Source organism: Prionailurus bengalensis, chromosome B1, assembly GCF_016509475.1.
Source record: "Prionailurus bengalensis isolate Pbe53 chromosome B1, Fcat_Pben_1.1_paternal_pri, whole genome shotgun sequence".
NCBI classification, from domain to species: Eukaryota; Metazoa; Chordata; class Mammalia; order Carnivora; family Felidae; genus Prionailurus; species Prionailurus bengalensis.
This window is the reverse complement of record NC_057344.1, coordinates 82,239,444-82,260,654: the sequence shown is the minus strand read 5'-3', so window position 1 is coordinate 82,260,654 and position 21,211 is coordinate 82,239,444. Positions and strand designations below refer to the sequence as shown.

Below are 21,211 nucleotides of genomic sequence, written 5' to 3'. Positions count from 1 at the left end.
ACTTAACAGATATATTTGGAACAGTTTATCCTAAAACAAGAGAATACACATTCTTTTGAAGTGCACATGGGACACTCTCTAGAAGAGATCACATACTGAGTCAAAGATCAGCCCTCAACAAATACAAAAAGACTGAGATTATACCATGCATATTTTCAGACCACAACGCTATGAAACTTGCAGTCAACCACAAGAAAAAATTTGGAAAGATCACAAATACATGGAGGCTAAATAATATTCTACTAAATAATGAATGGGCTAACCAGGAAATTAGAGAAGAAATAAAAAATAGATGGAAGCAAATGAAAACACGACAGTCCAAACCCTTTGGGATGCAGCAAAGGCAGTCCTAAGAGAAAAGTATATTGCAATACAGGTCTACCTCAAGAAGCAAGAAAAGTCTCAAATATACAACCTAACCTTAAACCTAAAAGACTAGAAAAGGAACAGCAAATAAAGCCTAAAGCCAGTAGGAGAAAGGAAATAATAAAGATTAGAGCAGAAGAAACAATATAGAAGCAAACAAAAAAACAGATCAACAAAATTAACAGCTGGCTCTTAGAAAGAATTAATAAAATTAATAAACCCCTAGCCAGACTTCTCAAAAGTAAGAGAAAGGACCCAAACAAATAAAATCACAAATGAAATAGAGATAACAACCAATATCACAGAAATACAATTATAAGAGAATATTATAAAAAATTATATGCCAACGAACTGGGCAATCTGGAAGAAATGGAAATAGAATATCAGAATAGAATGATTACAAGTAATGAAATTGAATTGGTAATCAAAAAACTACCAAAAAATAAAGTCTAGGACCAGATGGATTTACAAGTGAATTCTACCTGGTATTTATAGAAGAGTTAATACCAATTCTTCTCAAAGTGTTCCAAAAAAGAGACATGGAAGGAAAACTTCCAAACTCATTCCACGACGCCAGCATTACCTTGATACCAGATAAGACAAAGACACCACTAAAAGGGAGAATTACAGGCCAATATCCCTGATGAACCTGGATACAAAAATTCTCAACAAGATACTAGCAAGTCAAATTCAACAGTACATTAAAAGAATTATTCACCACGATCAAGTGGGATTTGTAGGACAGTAGAAAGAAATTCCACTTGATCATGGTTCACTATCAGCTCAATGTTTGCACATCAATCAACATGATACACCACATTAATACAAGAAAGGGTAAGAACCATATACTCCTCTCAGGAGATGCAGAAAACCCATTTGAAAAACTAGCATCCATGCTTGATAAAAACCCTCAACAAAGTAGGGATAGATGGAACATACCTCAACATCACAAAAGCCATATATGAAAGACCCACAGCTAATACCATCCTCAATGGGGAAAAACTTGAGAGCTTTTCCTATATAGTCAGGAACAAAACAAGGATGTCCACTCTCACCATTACTATTTAACATAGTGCTGGAAGTCTTAGCCTCAGCAATCAGACAACAAAATGAAATAAAAGGCATCTAAATTGGTAAGGAAGAAGTCACACTTACACTGTTTGCAGATGACATGATATTCTCTGCAGAAAACCTGAAAGACCCCACCAAAAAATTGCTAGAACTAATATATGTATTCAGCAAAGCCACAGGTTATAAAATCAACATACAGAAATCCACTGCATTTGTATACACCAATAACGAAGCAGCAGAAAAATAAATCAAGGAATCAATCCCATTTATAATTGCACCAAAAACCATAAGATACCTAGGAATAAACCTAACCAAAGAGTTAGAGATCTGTATTCTGAAAACTATAGAATGCTTACGAAAGAAATTAAGGAGGATGCAAAGAAATGGAAAAACATTCCATGCGCATGGATTACAAGAACAAACATTGTTAAAATGTCTATATTACCCAAAGCAACTTACACATTCAATGCAATCCCTATAAAAATACCACCAGCATTCTTCACAGAGCTAGAACAAACAATTCTAAAATCTGTATGGAACGAGAAAAGACCCCATATAGTCCTGAAAGACCCCAAAGCAATCCTGAAAAAGAAAACCAAAGCTGGAAGCATCATGATTCCTAACTTCAAGCTGTATTACAAATCTGTAGTCATTAAGGCAGTACGGTACTGGCACAAAAACAGACACATAGATCAATGGAACAGAATAGAAAACCCAGAAATGGACCCACAACCACAAGGTCAACTAATCTTCAACAGAGCAGGAAAGAATATACAATGGAAAAAAGATGGTGTCTTCAACAAATGGTGCTGGGAAAACAACATCAACATGCATAAGAATGAAACTGGACCACTTTCTTACACCATACACAAAAATAAATTCAAAATGGATGAAAGACCTAAATGTGATGCGGGAATCCATCAAAATTCTAGAGGACAACACAAGCAGCAATCTTTCCGACCTCAGCTGGAGCAATTTTTTACGGACACATTGCCAGAGGCCAACAGAGACAAAAGCAAACATGAACTATTCTCGGACTTCATCAAGATAAAAAAACTTCTGTATAGCAAAGGAAACAATCAACAAAACTAAAAGGTAACCTACAGAATGGGAAAAGATATTTGCAAATGACCTGTCTGACAAAGGGTTAGTATCTAAAATCTATAAAGAACTTATCAAACAAAGATAGTCCAGTTAAGAAATGGATAGAAGACATGAATAGACACTTTCCAAAGAAGACATCCAGATAACTAACAGACACATGAAAAGATGCTCAACATCACTCATCATCAGGGAAATACAAATCAAAACCACACTGAGATATACTTCACACCAGTCAGAGTATCTAAAACTAACAACTCAGGAAACAACAGATGTTGGCAAGGATGTGGAAAATGGGACCCCTCTTGCACTATTGGTAGGAATGCAAACTGGGGCAGCCACTCTGGAAAACTATATGAAGGTTTCTCAAAAAGTAAAAAATTGAACCATCCTATGATACAGCAATTGAACTACTAGGTATTTACTCAAAGGATACAAAACTACAGATTGAAACAGGTACATACACCTCAATGTATATAGCAGCATTATCAACAATAGCTAAACTATAGAAAGAGCTCAAATGTCCATCAACTGATGAATGGGTAAGGAAGATGTGCTACATATAGACACTGGAATATTACTCAGCCAGCAAAAAGAATGAAATCTTTACATTTGCAATGGCATGGAAAGAGCATGATACATGCTAGGTGAAATAAGTCAGTCAGGGAAAGGCAAGTACCATATGATTTCACTCACTGTGGAATTCAAAAAAGCAAAACAGATGAACATAAAGTGGGGGGGAAACAAGGAGAGAGAGAGGGAAAGTCACTATAAGGGACTCTTAATGATAGAGAACTGAGGGTTGATGGAGAGAGATGGGCGGGGTGTGGGCTAGATGGGTGATGGGTAATAAGGAGGACAGTTGTTAAGATGAGCACTGGGAGTGGGACATAAGTGATGAATCATCGAATTCTATTCCTGAAACCAATATTGTACTGTATGTTAACTAACTATAATTTAAGTAAAAATTAAAAAAATAATCAGCTAACATAACAGAAGATTTGAGAGGGCCCCGAGCCCTCCATAGGGATGATCACCAGATGTCCATGGACAGCTCAGAAAGAAAACCCACATGAACGGGTATGTATTAATTTTCATGGAAGATGCTTTTTAGCTTCCATCATATTCTCAAAGGAGTCAGAACTTCCCCCCAGTTATACACCACTGTTCTGAAGAAGTGTCCTGAGATGATAGAATTAAAAGAGAAAATATAAATACCTACATGTATATAGCAAACCATTCAAAACTTTGTGGCCTAGGGGCACCTGAGTGGCTCTGTCAGTTAAGCATCGGACTTCGGTTTAGGTTATGACCTCTCAGCTCGTGGGTTCAAGACCTGTGTCAGGCTCTATGCTGACAGCTCAGAGCCTGGAGCCTGCTTTGGATTCTGTGTTTCTGTCTCTCTCTGCCCCTCCCCCACTCATGCTCTGTCTCTGTCTTTCAAAAATAAATAAACATTAAAAAAAACTTTCTGGCTTAAAAAATAATCATTATTTTATGAATCTGGAATTTGGGCAAGGCTCAGAAGGGAAGTTCTACACAGCATCAGGTGTGACAACTTGACTTGAGATCTAAAGGATCTGCTTCCAAGATGATTCACTAATATGGAAAGAAAGCTGGTACTGGTTGTTAGATGAGAGCTTAGCTAAGGCTTTGACTTTTGATTCATTTTTTCATGGGCTTCTCCACTTGATGTGGGTTTTCTCACAGCAAGGCAAATGGTTATCCCATAAAAGAGAGAAAACAAGGCAGAAGTTATACACGTTTTATGACTTAGCATTAGAAATGACAGTGTCATAATATCTTTACCATCAAGCAAGAGATCCACAAGGGCCTGACCCATTTCAATTGAGGAGACACAGATGCCATGTCTTGATTAGGCAGCAGCAAAGTTGTAGAAGAGCATGTGTATTAGAAAGTAATATTGTGAGCATACTGGAAAATATAGCCTGCCTTAAAGATGTTCAAAGAATTAAAAGAAAACATGAGCATAATGTGGAAAGATGAAAAATACTTTTTTAAATGGAATTTGTGGACATGGAAAACAATCTGACACAAGAAATTCACTGGATGGGATTAACAGCATTTTAAACACTGCAGAAGATCATGAACATAATGATATAACTCTAGAAACTCTCCAAAATAAACCATAGAAAACAAAGAGCTCTCATCCCTCATTAAAATAAAGAGAAAAATAGAGGCGCCTGGGTGGCTTAGTCTGTTGAGCAACTGATTTCGGCTCAGGTCATGATCTCGTGGTTCATGCGTTCGTGCCCCACATCAGGTTCTATGCTGACAGCTCAGACCTCTTTCTCTGACCGTCCCCCACTTGCACTCTGTCGCCCTCTGTCTCAAAAATAAATAAACATTACAAAGGAAATAAATAAAATAAATAAATAGAATAATAGTATAAAGCAGACTAACATGTATGAGTCCCAGGGGGAAAAAGTGGGGTAAATAGAAAGCATTTGAAAAAATTATAGCCAAAATTTTTCCAAATTTGATAAAAACTACCCACAGATTCAAGAAGGTCAATGAACTCTAAAAGGATAAACATAAAGAAATCCATATAATGATAAGTCATAATCACACTGCTTAAAAAAAATAGTGATAAAAAAAATCTTAAAAGCTGTGGTGGGGACATGGGGAGACACATTAAATACAGAAAAACAAAGATAAGACAACAAACTTCATATCAGAAATAATGATGAACAGCATCTTTAAAGTGTTAAAGGAAAGAAACAACCTAGAATTCAATACCCAGTGAAAGATTTTTTTTTTTAATTTTTTTTTTTCAACGTTTATTTATTTTTGGGACAGAGAGAGACAGAGCATGAACGGGGGAGGGGCAGAGAGAGAGGGAGACACAGAATCGGAAACAGGTTCCAGGCTCTGAGCCATCAGCCCAGAGCCCGACACGGGGCTCGAACTCACAGACCGCGAGATCGTGACCTGGCTGAAGTCGGACGCTTAACCGACTGCGCCACCCAGGCGCCCCGAAAGATAATTTTTTAAATGAAGACAAAACATTTTCAAACAAAAGCTGTGAGAATTGATCACCAATAAATTTGCATTATGAGTAATGTTAAAGAAAGTTCTTTAGAAGGAAAGAAAATACCAGATCAGAAATGTGAATCTATGAAAAAGAATAAAGAGCACTGTAAATGATAAATATGTGAGCAAACACAAAACATTTTTCACATTGTTTTGTGAACAAAGTTCACAAAAAAAAAGTTTTCTAAAGATACTTTAAAGCAATATGTTTTGGGCTTTGTAACAAATGTAGAAATAAAGTAAATGACAATAGCAGCATAAACGAAAATGTGAAAATAGGAGTAAAGAGTAGTAAGATTCTTGTATTTTATGTGAAATGTTGTATTATTTGAAGGTAGACTGTGATAAGTTGAAGATGCGTATTGTAAATCTCAGAACTACTACTCACATTCTAAAACTTAACATTAGATAAAGAAAGACATACACTTCATAAGCTAATAGTAAAGATCAATAAAATTGATAAATCTCTAGCTAGTCTGACCAGGGAAACCAAAAAGAGAAATGATAAAAAATATCAACACCAGGTATAAAAGAAAAGATAGGGGCACGTGGGTGGCTCAGTTGGTTAAGCTTCTTCCAATTCTTGATTTCGACTCAGGTCATGATCTTGAAGTTGTGAGTTTGAGCCCTGCATCAGGCTCTGTGCTGACAGCATGGAAGTCTGCTTGGGGTTCTTTCTCTCCCTCTTTCTCTGCCTCTCCTGCACTCTATCTCTACCTTAAAATAAACTTTTTTAAAAAAAGAGAGAAAGGAAGGAAGAAAAGAAATAAGGAAGGAAATAAGTGTTGGCATGGATTTAGAGAAACTGGATGGCTTGTATAGTGCTGGTGGTGTGAGGCAGGTGGGTTGTAAAATGGTGCAGCTGCTGTGGAAATCAGTATGGCGGTACCCAAAAAACCAAACACAGAATTACCATTGATCAGGCAATTCCACTTCTGAGTATACACACAAAAATAACTTGTACATTCATGTTCACAGCAGCGTTATTAACAATAGCCATAGGGTGAAAATAATCCAAATGTCCATCGGTAAATGAAGGGATTAACAAAATGTGGTATAGTCATACAAGAGAATATTATTCAGACTTAAAAGGGAATGAAATTCTGACACATGCTACATGGGTGGACCTTGAACACATACGCTAAGTTAAGCTAGATACCAAAGGACAAATATTATATGATTGCATTTACATGAGATGCCTAAAACAGTTAAATACATAGATCAAATACAGATTAATACAGAAAAAGAAAAACAGTTAAATACAGAGAAAGATAAGTAAAACAGTGTTGATCATGAACTGGGGAAAGGAGGGGGTGGAGAGTTACTGTTCAATGAGTGCAGAATTTGGGTTTGGGATGATAAAAAGTTCTAGAGATGGATAGTGGTGACAGTACCACAATGTGAATGCAATTTATGCCACTAAACTATACACTTAAAAATGGTATATCTTATGTATATTTTATAATTTAAAAATCAATGAAATCACCATCTCAACAGACTAAAGAAGAAAAACCATATGATCACATAAATAGATGCAGAAATGGCATTTGAGAAATTCCAACACCTATTCACTAAAAAAAGCCTCAGCATACTAGAAACTTCATCAGCCTGAATAGAACTTCATCAACCTGATAACCTGGCAGGTTATATTAGTTTCTGTCTAGTAAGAAAGAACAGTCCTCTGCAGGAAGCTAGAGGTATCACCAGAGGCCTAGGATTTGAGGAAGGAGTAAATGATAAATGCACCTTCATCAAAAGAATTGCAGGTGAATTATCCATAGCATTAAGTGATTGTGGAACTAGATTCAACCCACAAAAGCATCCATAAGATAAGGTTAGCTTTAAAACATACAGTCAAGTAAGGAGAGCACCAACGCTAGATCATCAAGATAGAACTGGCAATTGTAAGTTTCCCTCCTCCACTCCCATACTAGCAGGCTTGGGGAGTTCAGAAATTAATTAAGAATTCAGAAGAAGACAAATAAAAGCTAGGTAGGGAAAGAAAAGCAAACCACACCTTCTTCCAATTACAACAGATTGAAGCTTAAGGACAGGAAGAAACCTTAAAAGGAACTTTAAAGCAAGTCTGAGGCTTTCACTATTAGTCAGGATGGCTAGATTATCACTATAGCTAGGATGAAATGTTTTAATTTCTAAATTTTGCTATTTGAAGACATTTTTAATTTCTCTCTTTTTCTATTTGAAATGAAGAAAGAAATGTTTATACTACCCCAAAATGTCATACTAACAGCCAGGAGAATTCTCATCCAGGGCAAGGAAAGAATGTGCCCCTAATTTAAAAGGACAATGAAGTATAAAAGTAAACGCTACCTTGTGATTATGCACTTCAAGTCCATCTTGACACATCGATAATGCATACCAATTATTACTAAAATCTACATGCTCAACTAGCCAAGGGACTGCTACAAGAATTAAAAGTTGTTTATTTTCTGTGAAGGAAAGAATATCTAAGGAGTCAAAAATTCTGTTTCAACTTAACAGAATACAGTTGACCCTTGAAGAACATGAGTTTGAACTGCATGGTCCACTCATACTCAGATTTTTTTCAACAAACACAGTATAGGACTGCAAATGTATTTTCCTTATGATTTTCTTAATAACATTTTTTCTAGCTTTACTGTAAGGATATAGTGTATAATACACATAACATACATGATATGTGTTAATCAACTATGTTATTGATAAGGATTCCAGTCAACAATAAGCTATTACTAGTTAAGTTTTTGGGGATTCAAAAGTTACACGCAAATTTTCAACTGCGCAGGAGAGTCCCTAACCCCTGTGCTGTTCAAGGGCCAACTGTATAAAATCCCAATTGAACCTCTTTCAAGCTTATTTGTAATTTAATTTTTTCAACACAGTAAGTGTTAAATTAGTGCATAATATACTCACAAACACAATATGAAAATCAAATGGAAGAAAGTTGAGCATGGGACTTACATAATGGAGGTATGAAAGTTGGCTCCTAAGAACAAAAAAAAGTTACCCCATCCTAAATTGTATCACGTTTTAGTCATAATACTTGACAGTAAATTGCTAACATTTCCTTTAATTTTTTTTCATTCATAACTCAAAGTGTAGTTGACTGGTAAAGTCCAATAAATATCCAGTTGAGGTTGACAATTTCTAATGTAGTTGCAATTGTCTTTAGCTTAGTACCTATTTTTTAAAATTAATTTCTTTATTTTGAGAGAGATAGAGCACAAGTGGGGAGAGGCAGGCAGAGAATCCCAAACATGCTCCTTGCTGTCAGTGCAGAGCCCAATGCAGAGCTCAATCTCATAAACCATGAGATTGTGACCTGAGCTGAAACCAAGAGTCAGACACCTAACTAACTAAGCCATCCAGGCACCCCCTACTACTTATTATTTTTTTAACGGCATCAGCACTTTGATTTTTCCATTTGCTCTGCTTTTTGAAAATAAGGGAGAGGGACACTGGGCTCACCGCATCCTGTGGATCACTTAGATTCCACCCACACCTGCCTAAATAACGCAGAAAATCGCCAGAAGACTAGCAGAACGGATTCTCTGGAGGCAAGCATGGACGAGAGGCCCACGGAAGAGGGTATGAAGGGTGGAGAGGCCATGCGCACTCCACGGACTGGCGGGAGGGAGCCGGGCAGAGGGGCAGCCGCCGGCCAAGCAGAGGCCCCGAGTCTGGCTTGCAAAAGCAGAGGGGCCGGACGGAGTGTGTTCTGACAGCAAGCGGGACTTAACATCTGGAAGGTTATAAGTTAACAGCTCTGCTCGGAAACAGGAGGGCTGGAGGACAACGAGAGGGAGAGTTGTTGAGCCCTGGACAACACAGCACAGCGTGGCGGGGAACAAAGGCGCTCGCCAGCGCCATCTCCCTTGCCCATCCCCCAGCCAAAATCCAAAAGGGAACCAGTTCCTGCCAGGGAACTTGCCTGCACCGCGCAAACACCCAAGGCTGTGCTTCTGTGGATCCATCCCTCCAGCGGCAGGTCTGACTCCCTCCCAGTGCCGCAGGGCCCCTCCCGAAGCGGATCTCTGAAGGAAAAGGGAGCTGAGCCTGCCCCTCCCGCCCTTGTGCACCCTGCCGATCCACCCCAGCTAATACACCAGATCTCCAGCACCACAAGCCTGGCAGTGTGCAAGTAGCCCAGATGGGCCATGCCACCCCACAGTGAATCCTGCCCCTAAGAGAGGGGAAGAGAAAATACACACCAGTCTGACTGTGGCCCCAGTGGTGGGCTGGGGGCAGACATCAGGTCTGACTGCGGCCCCACCCACCAACACAAGTTATTCAAGACAGCACAGGGGAAGTGCCCTGCAGTTCCTCACCACTCCAGAGACTATCCAAAATGACGAAACGGAAGAATTCCCCTCAAAAGAATCTCCAGGAAATAACGACAGCTAACTAACTGATCAAAAACAATTTAAACAATATAACAGAAAGTGAATTTAGAATAATAGTCATAAAATTAATCGCTGGGCTTGAAAACAGTATAAAGGACAGCAGAGAATCTATTGCTACAGAGATCAAGGGGTTAAGGAACAGCCAGGAGGAGCTAAAAAATGCTATTAATGTGCTGCAAAATAAAATGGAGACGACCACAGCTCGGACTGAAGAGGCACAGGAGAGAATAGGTGTACTAGAAGATAAAATTATGGAAAAAGAGGAAGCTGAGAAAAAGGGAGATAAAAAAAATCCAGGAGTATGAGGGGAAAATTAGAGAACTAAGTGATGCACTAAAGAGAAATAATCTACGCATAATTGGTATTCCAGAGGAGGAAGAGAGAGGGAAAGGTGCTGAAGGGGTACTTGAAGAAATAACAGCTGAGAACGTCTCTGATCTGGGGAAGGAAAAAGGCATTGAAATCCAAGAGGCACAGAGAACTCCCTTCAGACGTAACTTGAATCGATCTTCTGCACGACATATCATAGTGAAACTGGCAAAATACAAGGATAAAGAGAAAATACTGAAAGCTGCGAGGGATAAACATGCCCTAACATATAAAGGGAGACCTGTAAGACTCGTGACTGATCTCTCTACTGAAACTTGGCAGGCCAGAAAGGAATGGCAGGAGATCTTCAATGTGATGAACAGAAAAAAATATGCAGCCGAGAATCCTTTATCCAGCAAGTCTGTCATTTAGAATAGAAGGAGAGATAAAGGTCTTCCCAAACAAAAACTGAAGGAATTCGTCACCACTAAACCAGCCCTACAAGAGATCCTAAGGGGGATCCTGTGAGACAAAGTACCAGAGACATCGCTACACGCATGAAACATACAGACATCACAATGACGCTAAACCCATATCTTTCTATAATAACACTGAATGTAAATGGATTAAATGAGCCAACCAAAAGACATAGGGTATCAGAATGGATAAAAAAACAAGACCCATACATTTGCTGTCTACAAGAGACTCATTTTAGACCTGAGGACACTTTCAGATTGAAAGTGAGGGGATGGAGAACTATTTATCATGCTACTGGAAGTCAAAAGAAAGCTGGAGTAGCCATACTTTTATCAGACAAACCAGACTTTAAATTAAAGGGTGTAACAAGAGACGAAGAAAGGGATTATATAATAATTACAGGGTCTATCCATCAAGAAGACCTAACAATTATAAATGTCTATGCACCGAATACGGGAGCCCCCAAATATATAAAACAATTACTCATAAACATAAGCAACCTTATTGATAAGAATGTGGTGATTGCAGGGGACTTTAACACTCCACTTACAGAAATGGATAGATCATCTAGACACACGGTCAATAAAGAAAGAAGGGCCCTGAATGAGACATTGGATCAGATAGACTTGACAGATATATTTAGAACTCTGCATCCCAAAGCAACAGAATATACTTTCTTCTCGAGTGCACATGGAACATTCTCCAAGATAGATCACATACTGGGTCACAAAACAACCCTTCATAAGTATACAAGAATTGAGATCATACCATGCATACTTTCGGACCACAATGCTATGAAGCTTGAAATCAACCACAGGAAAAAGTCTGGAAAACCTCCAAAAGCATGGAGGTTAAAGAACACCCTACTAAAGAATGAGTGGGTCAACCAGGCAATTAGAGAAGAAATTAAAAAATATATGGAAACAAACGAAAATGAAAATACAACAATCCAAACGCTTTGGGATGCAGTGAAGGCAGTCCTGAAAGCAAAATACATTGCAATCCAGGCCTATCTCAAGAAACAAGAAAAATCCCAAATACAAAATCTAACAGCACACCTAAAGGAAATAGAAGCAGAGCAGCAAAGACACCCCAAACCCAGCAGAAGAAGAGAAATAATAAAGATCAGAGCAGAAATAAACAATATAGAATCTAAAACAACTGTAGAGCAGATCAATGAAACCAAGAGTTGGTTTTTTGAAAAAATAAACAAAATTGATAAACCTCTAGCCAGGCTTCTCAAAAAGAAAAGGGAGATGACCCAAATAGATAAAATCATGAATGATAATGGAATTATTACAACCAATCCCTCAGAAATACAAGCAATTGTCAGGGAATACTATGAAAAATTATATGCCAACAAACTGGACAACCTGGAAGAAATGGACAAATTCCTCAACACCCACACACTTCCAAAACTCAAACAGGAGGAAACAGAAAGCTTGAACAGGCCCATAACCAGCAAAGAAATTGAATCAGTTATCAAAAATCTCCCAACAAGTAAGAGTCCAGGACCAGATGGCTTCCCTGGGGAATTCTACCAGACATTTAAAGCAGAGATAATACCTATCCTTCTAAAGCTATTCCAAAAAATAGAAAGGGAAGGAAAACTTGCAGACTCATTCTATGAAGCCAGTATTACTTTGATTCCTAAACCAGACAGAGACCCAGTAAAAAAAGAGAACTACAGGCCAATATCCCTGATGAATATGGATGCAAAAATTCTCAATAAGATACTAGCAAATCGAATTCAACAGCTTATAAAAAGAATTATTCACCTTGATCAAGTGGGATTCTATTCCTGGGATGCAGGGCTGGTTCAACATTCGCAAATCAATCAATATGATACATCACATTAATAAAAAGAAAAGAACCATGTGATCCTGTCAATTGATGCAGAAAAAGCATTTGACAAAATTCAGCATCCTTTCTTAATAAAAACCCTCGAGAAAGTCAGGATAGAAGGAACTTACTTAAACATCATAAAAGCCATTTATGAAAAGCCCACAGCTAGTATCATCCTCAATGGGGAAAAACTGAGAGCTTTCCCCCTGAGATCAGGAACACGACAGGGATGTCCACTCTCACTGCTGTTGTTTAACATAGTGTTGGAAGTGCTAGCATCAGCAATCAGACAACAAAAGGAAATCAAAGGCATCAAAATTGGCAAAGATGAAGTCAAGCTTTCACTTTTTGCAGATGACATGATATTATACATGGAAAATCCGATAGACTCCACTAAAAGTCTGCTAGAACTGATACATGAATTCAGCAACGTTGCAGGATACAAAATCAATGTACAGAAATCAGTTGCATTCTTATACACTGATAATGAAGCAACAGTAAGACAAATAAAGAAACTGATCCCATTCACAATTGCACCAAGAAGCACAAAATACCTAGGAATAAATCTAACCAAAGATGTAAAAGATCTGTATGCTGAAAACTATCGAAAGCTTATGAAGGAAATTGAAGAAGATATAAAGAAATGGAAAAACATTCCATGCTCATAGATTGGAAGAATAAATATTGTTAAAATGTCAATACTACCCAAAGCTATCTACACATTCAGTGCAATCCCAATCAAAATTGCACCAGCATTCTTCTCGAAGCTAGAACAAGCAATCCTAAAATTCATATGGAACCACAAAAGGCCTGAAATAGCCAAAGTAATTTTGAAGAAGAAGACCAAAGCAGGAGGCATCACAATCCCAGACTTTAGCCTCTACTACAAAGCTGTCATCATCAAGACAGCATGGTATTGGCACAAAAACAGACACATACACCAATGGAATAGAATAGAAACCCCAGAACTAGACCCACAAACGTATGGCCAACTCATCTTCGACAAAGCAGGAAAGAACATCCAATGGAAAAAAGACAGTCTCTTTAACAAATGGTGCTGGGAGAACTGGACAGCAACATGCAGAAAAATGAAACTAGACCACTTTCTTACACCATTCACAAAAATAAACTCAAAATGGATAAAGGACCTGAATGTGAGACAGGAAACCATCAAAACCCTAGAGGAGAAAGCAGGAAAGGACCTCTCTGACCTCAGCCGCAGCAATTTCTTACTCGACACATCCCCAAAGGCAAGGGAATTAAATGCAAAAATGAACTACTGGGACCTTATGAAGATAAAAAGCTTCTGCACAGCAAAGGAAACAACCAACAAAACTAAAAGGCAACCAACGGAATGGGAAAAGATATTTGCAAATGACATATCAGACAAAGGGCTAGTATCCAAAATCTATAAAGAGCTCACCAAACTCCACACCCAAAAAACAAATAACCCAGTGAAGAAATGGGCAGAAAACCTAATTAGACACTTCTCTAAAGAAGACATCCAGATGGCCAACAGGCACATGAAAAGATGCTCAACATCGCTCCTCATCAGGGAAATACAAATCAAAACCACACTCAGGTATCACCTCACGCCAGTCAGAGTGGCCAAAATGAACAAATCAGGAGACTATAGATGCTGGAGAGAATGTGGAGAAACGGAACCCTTTTGCACTGTTGGTGGCAATGCAAACTGGTGCAGCCACTCGGGAAAACAGTGTGGAGGTTCCTCAAAAAATTAAAAATAGACCTACCCTATGACCGAGCAGTAGCACTGTTAGGAATTTATCCAAAGGATACAGGAGTGCTGACTCATAGAGGCACTGTACCCCAATGTTTATAGCAGCACTCTCTACAATAGCCAAATTATGGAAAGAGCCTAAATGTCCATCAACTGACGAATGGATAAAGAAATTGTGGTTTATATACACAATGGAGTACTACATGGCAATGAGAAAGAATGAAATATGGCTCTTTGTAGCAAAGTGGATGGAACTGGAGAGTGTTATGCTAAGTGAAATAAGCCATACAGAGAAAGACAGATACCACATGTTTTCACTCTTGTGTGGATCCTGACAAACTTACCAAAATTTCTCATGGGGGAGGGGAAGGGGAAAAAAAAGGAAAAAAAAAAAAAAAAAAGAGAGGGAGGGAGCCAAAACATAAGAGACTCTTAAAAACTGAAAAAAACTGAGGGTTGATGGGGGGTGGGAGGGAGGGGAGGGGGATGATGGGCATTGAGGAGGGCATCTTTTGGGATAAGCACTGGGTGTTGTATGGAAACCAATTTGACAATAAATTTCATATATTAAAAAAAAGAAATTAAGGGAGAAATGCAATAAACTATTCACTAATTGCACAACTGCCTTTTTACAAAGATGTCTGAGTGCTGAAACCACAGTGCCGCCACAAGATAGGTCTTAGTGTTCATCTGTTAACTAGTACTTTTTAAAAACCTAAAACTAATCAACAGAGATGACTGAGCAGAAAGTATAGACATTATAAAACGCAAATTGAGGGACATTCGTTAACATAACTGGTCTAGGGGCACCTGTGTGGCTCAGTCAGTTAAGCCTCCAACTTCCACCCAGGTCACGATCTCATAGTTCATGAGTTTGAGTCCTGGATCAGTCTCTGCAGTAAGGAGCTTGCCTGGAATTCTCTCTTTCCCTGTCTCTCTGCCTCTCCCCCACATTCTGTCTCTCAAAATAAATAAATAAACTTTTTAAGAAATGTATTAAATATAAATAAAACTATATAACTGGCCTATTATCTTTAAAAGTGCCAAGATCATGAAAGTTAAGAGTGAAGAAATGTTCCAGATTAAAAGAGACTAAAGAGACGTGACATCCAAATTGAACCTGTGATTCAACTCTACTCGCACAATTGGTAGAACAGGAATGGGGCTGTAGAATTAAATGTATCAATGTTAATTTTCTAAGGATGTATTATGGTTATGTAGGAGAATGCCTTTGTTTATAGGAATGACATACAAAAACATTCTGAAGAGCTGAAATATATATTGGTAACTTACTCTGAAATGATTTAGAGGAAAAAAACTTGTATGATACTTGCAACTTTTCTCTAAGTAGGAGATTGTTTCAAAATTCTTAATCAACTTCCCTTTTTGTAAAACACTTGTTTAAAAATGTGTTCCTCGAAGCACTTGGGTTGATCAGTCGGTTAAGCGTCCAATTCTTAATTTTAGCTCAGGTCATGACCTCACAGTTCATGACTTCAAGTCCGGCATCAGGCAACACACTGGCAGTGCAGAGCCTGCTTGGGATTCTCTCTCTCCCTTTTTCTCTGCCCTTCCCTTGCTTGCATTTTCTCTCTCTCTCTCTCAAAATAAAAAATAATAGATAAAAAAATAATTTTAAAAATTTTTAATAAAATAAAAAAAGAAGAAGAAAAAGTGTTCCTCAAAACCTTGGGTTTCCCTAGTGACATCAAGGGCTGAGTTAAGCATGGAGGGCCTTAAGTTCCTGAGTGTTTTAATAAGCTTGAGAAACAGCTGAATACTAATTACAAAATGTTTTTTAAGTCTAGACTGCTAGATCACATCCACCCTCTGTAACTGCATAGGGTGTGGCCTGAACAAATTACTTAATTTTTCTAAGTTTTAGTTTCTTCATCTGTAAAATAAGAAAAATGATAGTGCCTACAGCTTACAAAGATATTTGGAGGACCACTTAAAAATGATATATATCAACAACTATTTAACGCCTGATAAATTTCACAGATTTTTTAAAATTATTTGTTCAATATGCTAGCCTTCCATATAAAATTGTATTTGTAAAAAAAAAAAAAGCCTGCTATTCTAATATAATACAATTAAATTAGGACACTCATTATATCAGTTTTAAGTGATAAACTTTGTTGTCATGGAAAAAATTTGCTCTAGGCTATACAGTATAATGGTTAAAAGCACAAGTTCTCAGGTCAGAGCACTTGCCTTCAGTTGCAATTCTGCCACTCATTTGCTGTGTGATCTTGGCAAGTTAATTTATCTAAGAATAAAAATAGCTGTAGAGCAATAACACTACCAAGAATTTATCCAAAGGATCCAGGAGTGCTGATTCATAGGGTCACATGCACCCCAATGTTTATAGCAGCGCTATCAACAATAGCCAAATTATGGAAAGAGCCCAAATATCCATTAACTGATGAATGGATAAAGAAGATGTGGTACATATATATAATAGAATACTACTCGGCAATGAAAATGAATGAAATCTTGCCATTTGCAACAATATGGATGGAACTGAAGAGTATCATGCTAAGTGAAATAAGTCAGAGAAAGACAGATATCACATGTTTTCACTCATATGTGTAATTTGAGAAACTTAACAGAGGACCAGGGGGGAAGGGAAGGGAAAAAAAAAATAGTTACAAACAAAGAGGGAGGCAAACCATAAGAGACTCTTAAATACAGAGAACAAATTGAGGGTTGATGGAGGGGGGAGGGGTAATGGGTGATGGGCATTAAGGAGGGCACTTGTTAGGATGAGCACTGGGTGTTGTATGTAAGTGATGAATCATGGGAACCTACTCCTGAAGCCAAGAGCACACTGTATACAGTGCATGTTAGCTAACTTGACAATAAATTATACTTAAAAAAAGAAAAAAATTGCTGTAGAGGTTAAATGAAATGAATGCATAAGGCTTTTTAGCAAAGTATCTGATATTTTTAGTCTTTAAAAAAATATTAGGTGCTGTTTTTATTTCTGGCATGTACATATTTAATACACAAGGGCAATAGTTGGCATACTACACCCCAGTGGGTGAACTCTGCCCGCCTCCTACTTTTGTTAAGATCAAGTTTATTAGAAAAGCTAAACTCAGCCAGTATGTATTGCCTGTGGCTGTTTTCATGCTATAATGGCCTGAGTAGTTGCAACACAGACCTGATAGCCCACAAGGCCTAAAATACTTATTATCTAGATTTTTCATAAGAAATTTGCTGATCTATACCCTCGGTGAGAAAAACACACTAAAAATACAATACCATAAAATGTTAAAACAGATGATATAAGTGGAGAAAGATAACCAAGGTACTGGTTTCCATGTGTCTCAATAAATTCAAAGCAACTGAAAAACATATGGTTATTTTCCTTTCCCCAAAAAAGTAAGCATTTCAAAACTGAAAATGTCCTTCGAGGTTCTAAATTAAAACATTTTTTTTTTCCAAATGGAAATACAAATCTGAGAATTAAATGAATAGTCTATACCTAAACAACTTACTATTATCACTCCAGGTGTAGTCACTGTGATGCATTAAGGCATTGCATTAGGTCATAAGCAAAGCATATTTTTCCGAAATAAATCACACATGAAAAGTATATTTACGAAATCTCCATGTAAAAGGACCTGTGTAAAGTACCATAAAGAATTCACAAAAGACAAGACAGGGTAACTTAAAACACAATCTAAATAAGCAGAAAAATAATCTCAAGGCATATAAAAACCAGTTAAGTGCATTTCACCATAATTTCTATATTTCTTTAAATTTTTTGTAAATAAAATAGATTACTTTGTCCACTTAACCTACACAAATAGAAAAATCCAAAAATGTATTACCTGAATTGGATGTTTACTAAATGAGGCTGGGAGCCATCTGATTGCCAGTAAGTTTCAAGATTGTCATCTCGTAACTGATCCACTCCAAATCCTAAAACACAAGTGACAGTAAGTTCTCATGAAAAAGAAAGAGCTATATATTTGAAATATAAAATTACCATACACATTTGTCCAGAAAGTTTGATAAAGAGGATGGTCAATACTCTAAACTTGAAATTAGAATTCTTCCATCTTCTTAAGAAGATCTCAACTCTTAGAATATCATTTGCACACACAAAATGTTACATTAGGGCCAATTGTTCTTGGTTGTTGGCTTTAATTTTTAAAGAATATCTCCTAAATAAACTCTAAACACAGCATGTCTTCAAATCCAGCTTATACTTTTTACAACGTGGTAATAAGACTGATCCTCATGTCCTACAAAATCAGGTTTTATTAAGTTCAAGATGCCATACATCTTTCTTGTGACAAGAAAAAGGACACCTTAGAAATATTTTCAAAAATCACATACATTTTGAAGCCAAGTGTTTCTGATCAACATTCTGATTAGTCAAAAATTAAATTTGCCCAGAATTGCATATCTAGCTATTCTAGATAACTGAAGTAAAAATAACCTGTATTGCTTTTTGATTAAAATCATAATAATGCATACTAATTGTAGAAATAATTTAATGGTAAGGTGTGGATGTTTCAAAAATATTTAAGAAAATTGATCTAATTTACATTTTAATTTTTTGAGTAAGTGGTATATTCATTATAGATCAAATTCAAAAGGTACAAAAAAGAACATGGTGGAAAGTCTCTATCTCCCCCACCCCCACCATCCAGTTTCCCTCCTCAAATATAATCAATGTTATCAATTTTTTACATACTCTTTCACACATACTATACACATATATAAGCAAATGCATAATTCTGTTTTCCCCTCTACACAAATAATGGCATATGATAAATAGCTCTACACTTTGCTTTTCTTTTTCACTTAAATTATCTGAAAGATTCTTCCATATCAATAATAATAATTAATAATAATAATAATAACAACAGCAGCAGCAAATACCAATATCACATTCACTATGTGCCAGGTACATTCTAAGCATTTTATATGATTATATCATGTAATGTTTGTTTAACTCATATAGTAACTCAGTTAACCTAAGCAGCTCCCACATTTTTTAAAGGTTATACAATATCTCACTGTCTGGAAATGTAATAATTATTTAACCAAACCCCTATAGGATACTTAGACTGTTTCCAATGTTTTCCTATTACAAATAACACTGCAGTAAACATCTACCTATCTAAAATCTTCAAATGCATATCAGTATTTCTGGAGGATAGACTTCTAGGAATAGAACCCTGGGTCATTTGAATTTTTAATTTGATAAATATTGCCAATTTCTCCTCCAAAATGCATCCTCAGCAATAATGTACGAGAACATATATTCCTTTATGTAACCAGTAAAACTTGTGATATTCTGAAATCTTTATACTAGATTTTGAAGACTTAGTATAAAAACATTAAATATCTCTATTTAATAATTTATTATATATTGATTATATATTGAAATAATTTTGGATATATGGAGATGAAATAAATTATGAAAATTGTATCTTTTTAAATTTTAATAGGGGTACTGGATAGTTTTAAATTACATACGTGGTTTGCTAGATTTCTCTTGGATAGCACTTCTCTGTACTCATGCTAAAATGAAATCATTCTTTTAAGTATTTGCTAACCTGATAGGTAAAAACTTATTATTTCAAACTTTCATTGATCATTTATATTTCTTCTTATAGAAAACACCTATTCATAACCTCCTATATTTTCATTGCACTTTGGTCCCTTTATTGATTTATAACTCTTTTACTATTATGGATATTAACCCTATGTCTGTTCCATGTGATCCAAATATGCTCTCTGCAGTCTGAGATTTATATCTTAAATCTTCATACGCTGCATTTACAGTATATACTATTGAATAAGAAAGGTTCTTCCAGGGGCGCCTGGGTGGCTTGGTCGGTTAAGCGTCCGACTTCAGCTCAGGTCATGATCTCACGGTCCGTGAGTTCGAGCCCCGCGTCGGGGTCTGTTGACAGCTCAGAGCCTGGAGCCTGTTTCAGATTCTGTGTCTCCCTCTCTCTCTGCCCCTCCCCTGTTCATGCTCTGTCTCTCTCTGTCTCAAAAATAAATAAACGTTAAAAAAATTTTTTTTTAAATCAAAAAAGAAAGGTTCTTCCAGAGAAAATAATTTTTGCATTAAATTCTGAAGTACTAGTTAGAGTTAACTAGGTAAACAGGTAGAAGGGCAAGGTTAAAAACCATTCAATAAAGAGAAAAACACATAATGGCACAGAAAAGGAAAAGTGGAATCTATAGGAAACAAAGGTAGCTTTTGGTAGCTAAGGCTACACATTGGGTTGCATCAGGAAATGAACCAGAGACATATGAAAAGAGTCAGATCATACAGACTCTTATGTACTAAGATATGAAGTATAAATTATCTTGAAAAATATGCCAACCTACATAAGAATTTTTAATAGGTAAGTTATATGATCAGGAAATAATCAGATCAGAATCTTCAGATAGATTCTTCATTGCCAGGGAGGGAGAAACCCATCCTAAGTAATCAAAACTCCAAGTGATGATGGTCTGAATTCAGACAGTGACCAAGATAAATGTTAAAAAATAGCTTCCTATTGCACCAAAGAAAATCTTAAAATATAAAAACTGGGTTCTCCATTACTCACTCTGTAACTCTTAGATCTGTGCTGTGCAATATGGTGGCGACTAGCTGCATGAGACTATTGAAGAAGTATGGCTAGTTCAACTTGAGATTTGCTATAAGTGCAAAATATATATTGGTTGAAGACTAGTATGAAATGCAAACCATCTCACTAATAATAAGTCTAGTTATCTTGAACTAAAAACCTATTATTACATTGGGGTGCCTGGGTGGCTCAGTCAGTTAAGCATCCAACTTCGGCTCAGGTCACAATCTTGC

General features: G+C 36.9%; 1 protein-coding gene across 2 annotated transcripts in view; it reads right to left on the bottom strand.

Moving 5' to 3' along the window:
* The window catches only part of ANAPC10 (anaphase promoting complex subunit 10), a 105,278-nt gene that overhangs the window by 63,716 nt on the left and 20,351 nt on the right, over window positions 1-21,211 (bottom strand). For both annotated transcript variants that reach the window (XM_043568074.1, XM_043568081.1), the window contains exon 3: window positions 18,207-18,297. In XM_043568074.1, the coding sequence (XP_043424009.1) occupies window positions 18,207-18,297 (91 nt within the window). The remainder of the gene's footprint in view (window positions 1-18,206; window positions 18,298-21,211) is intronic.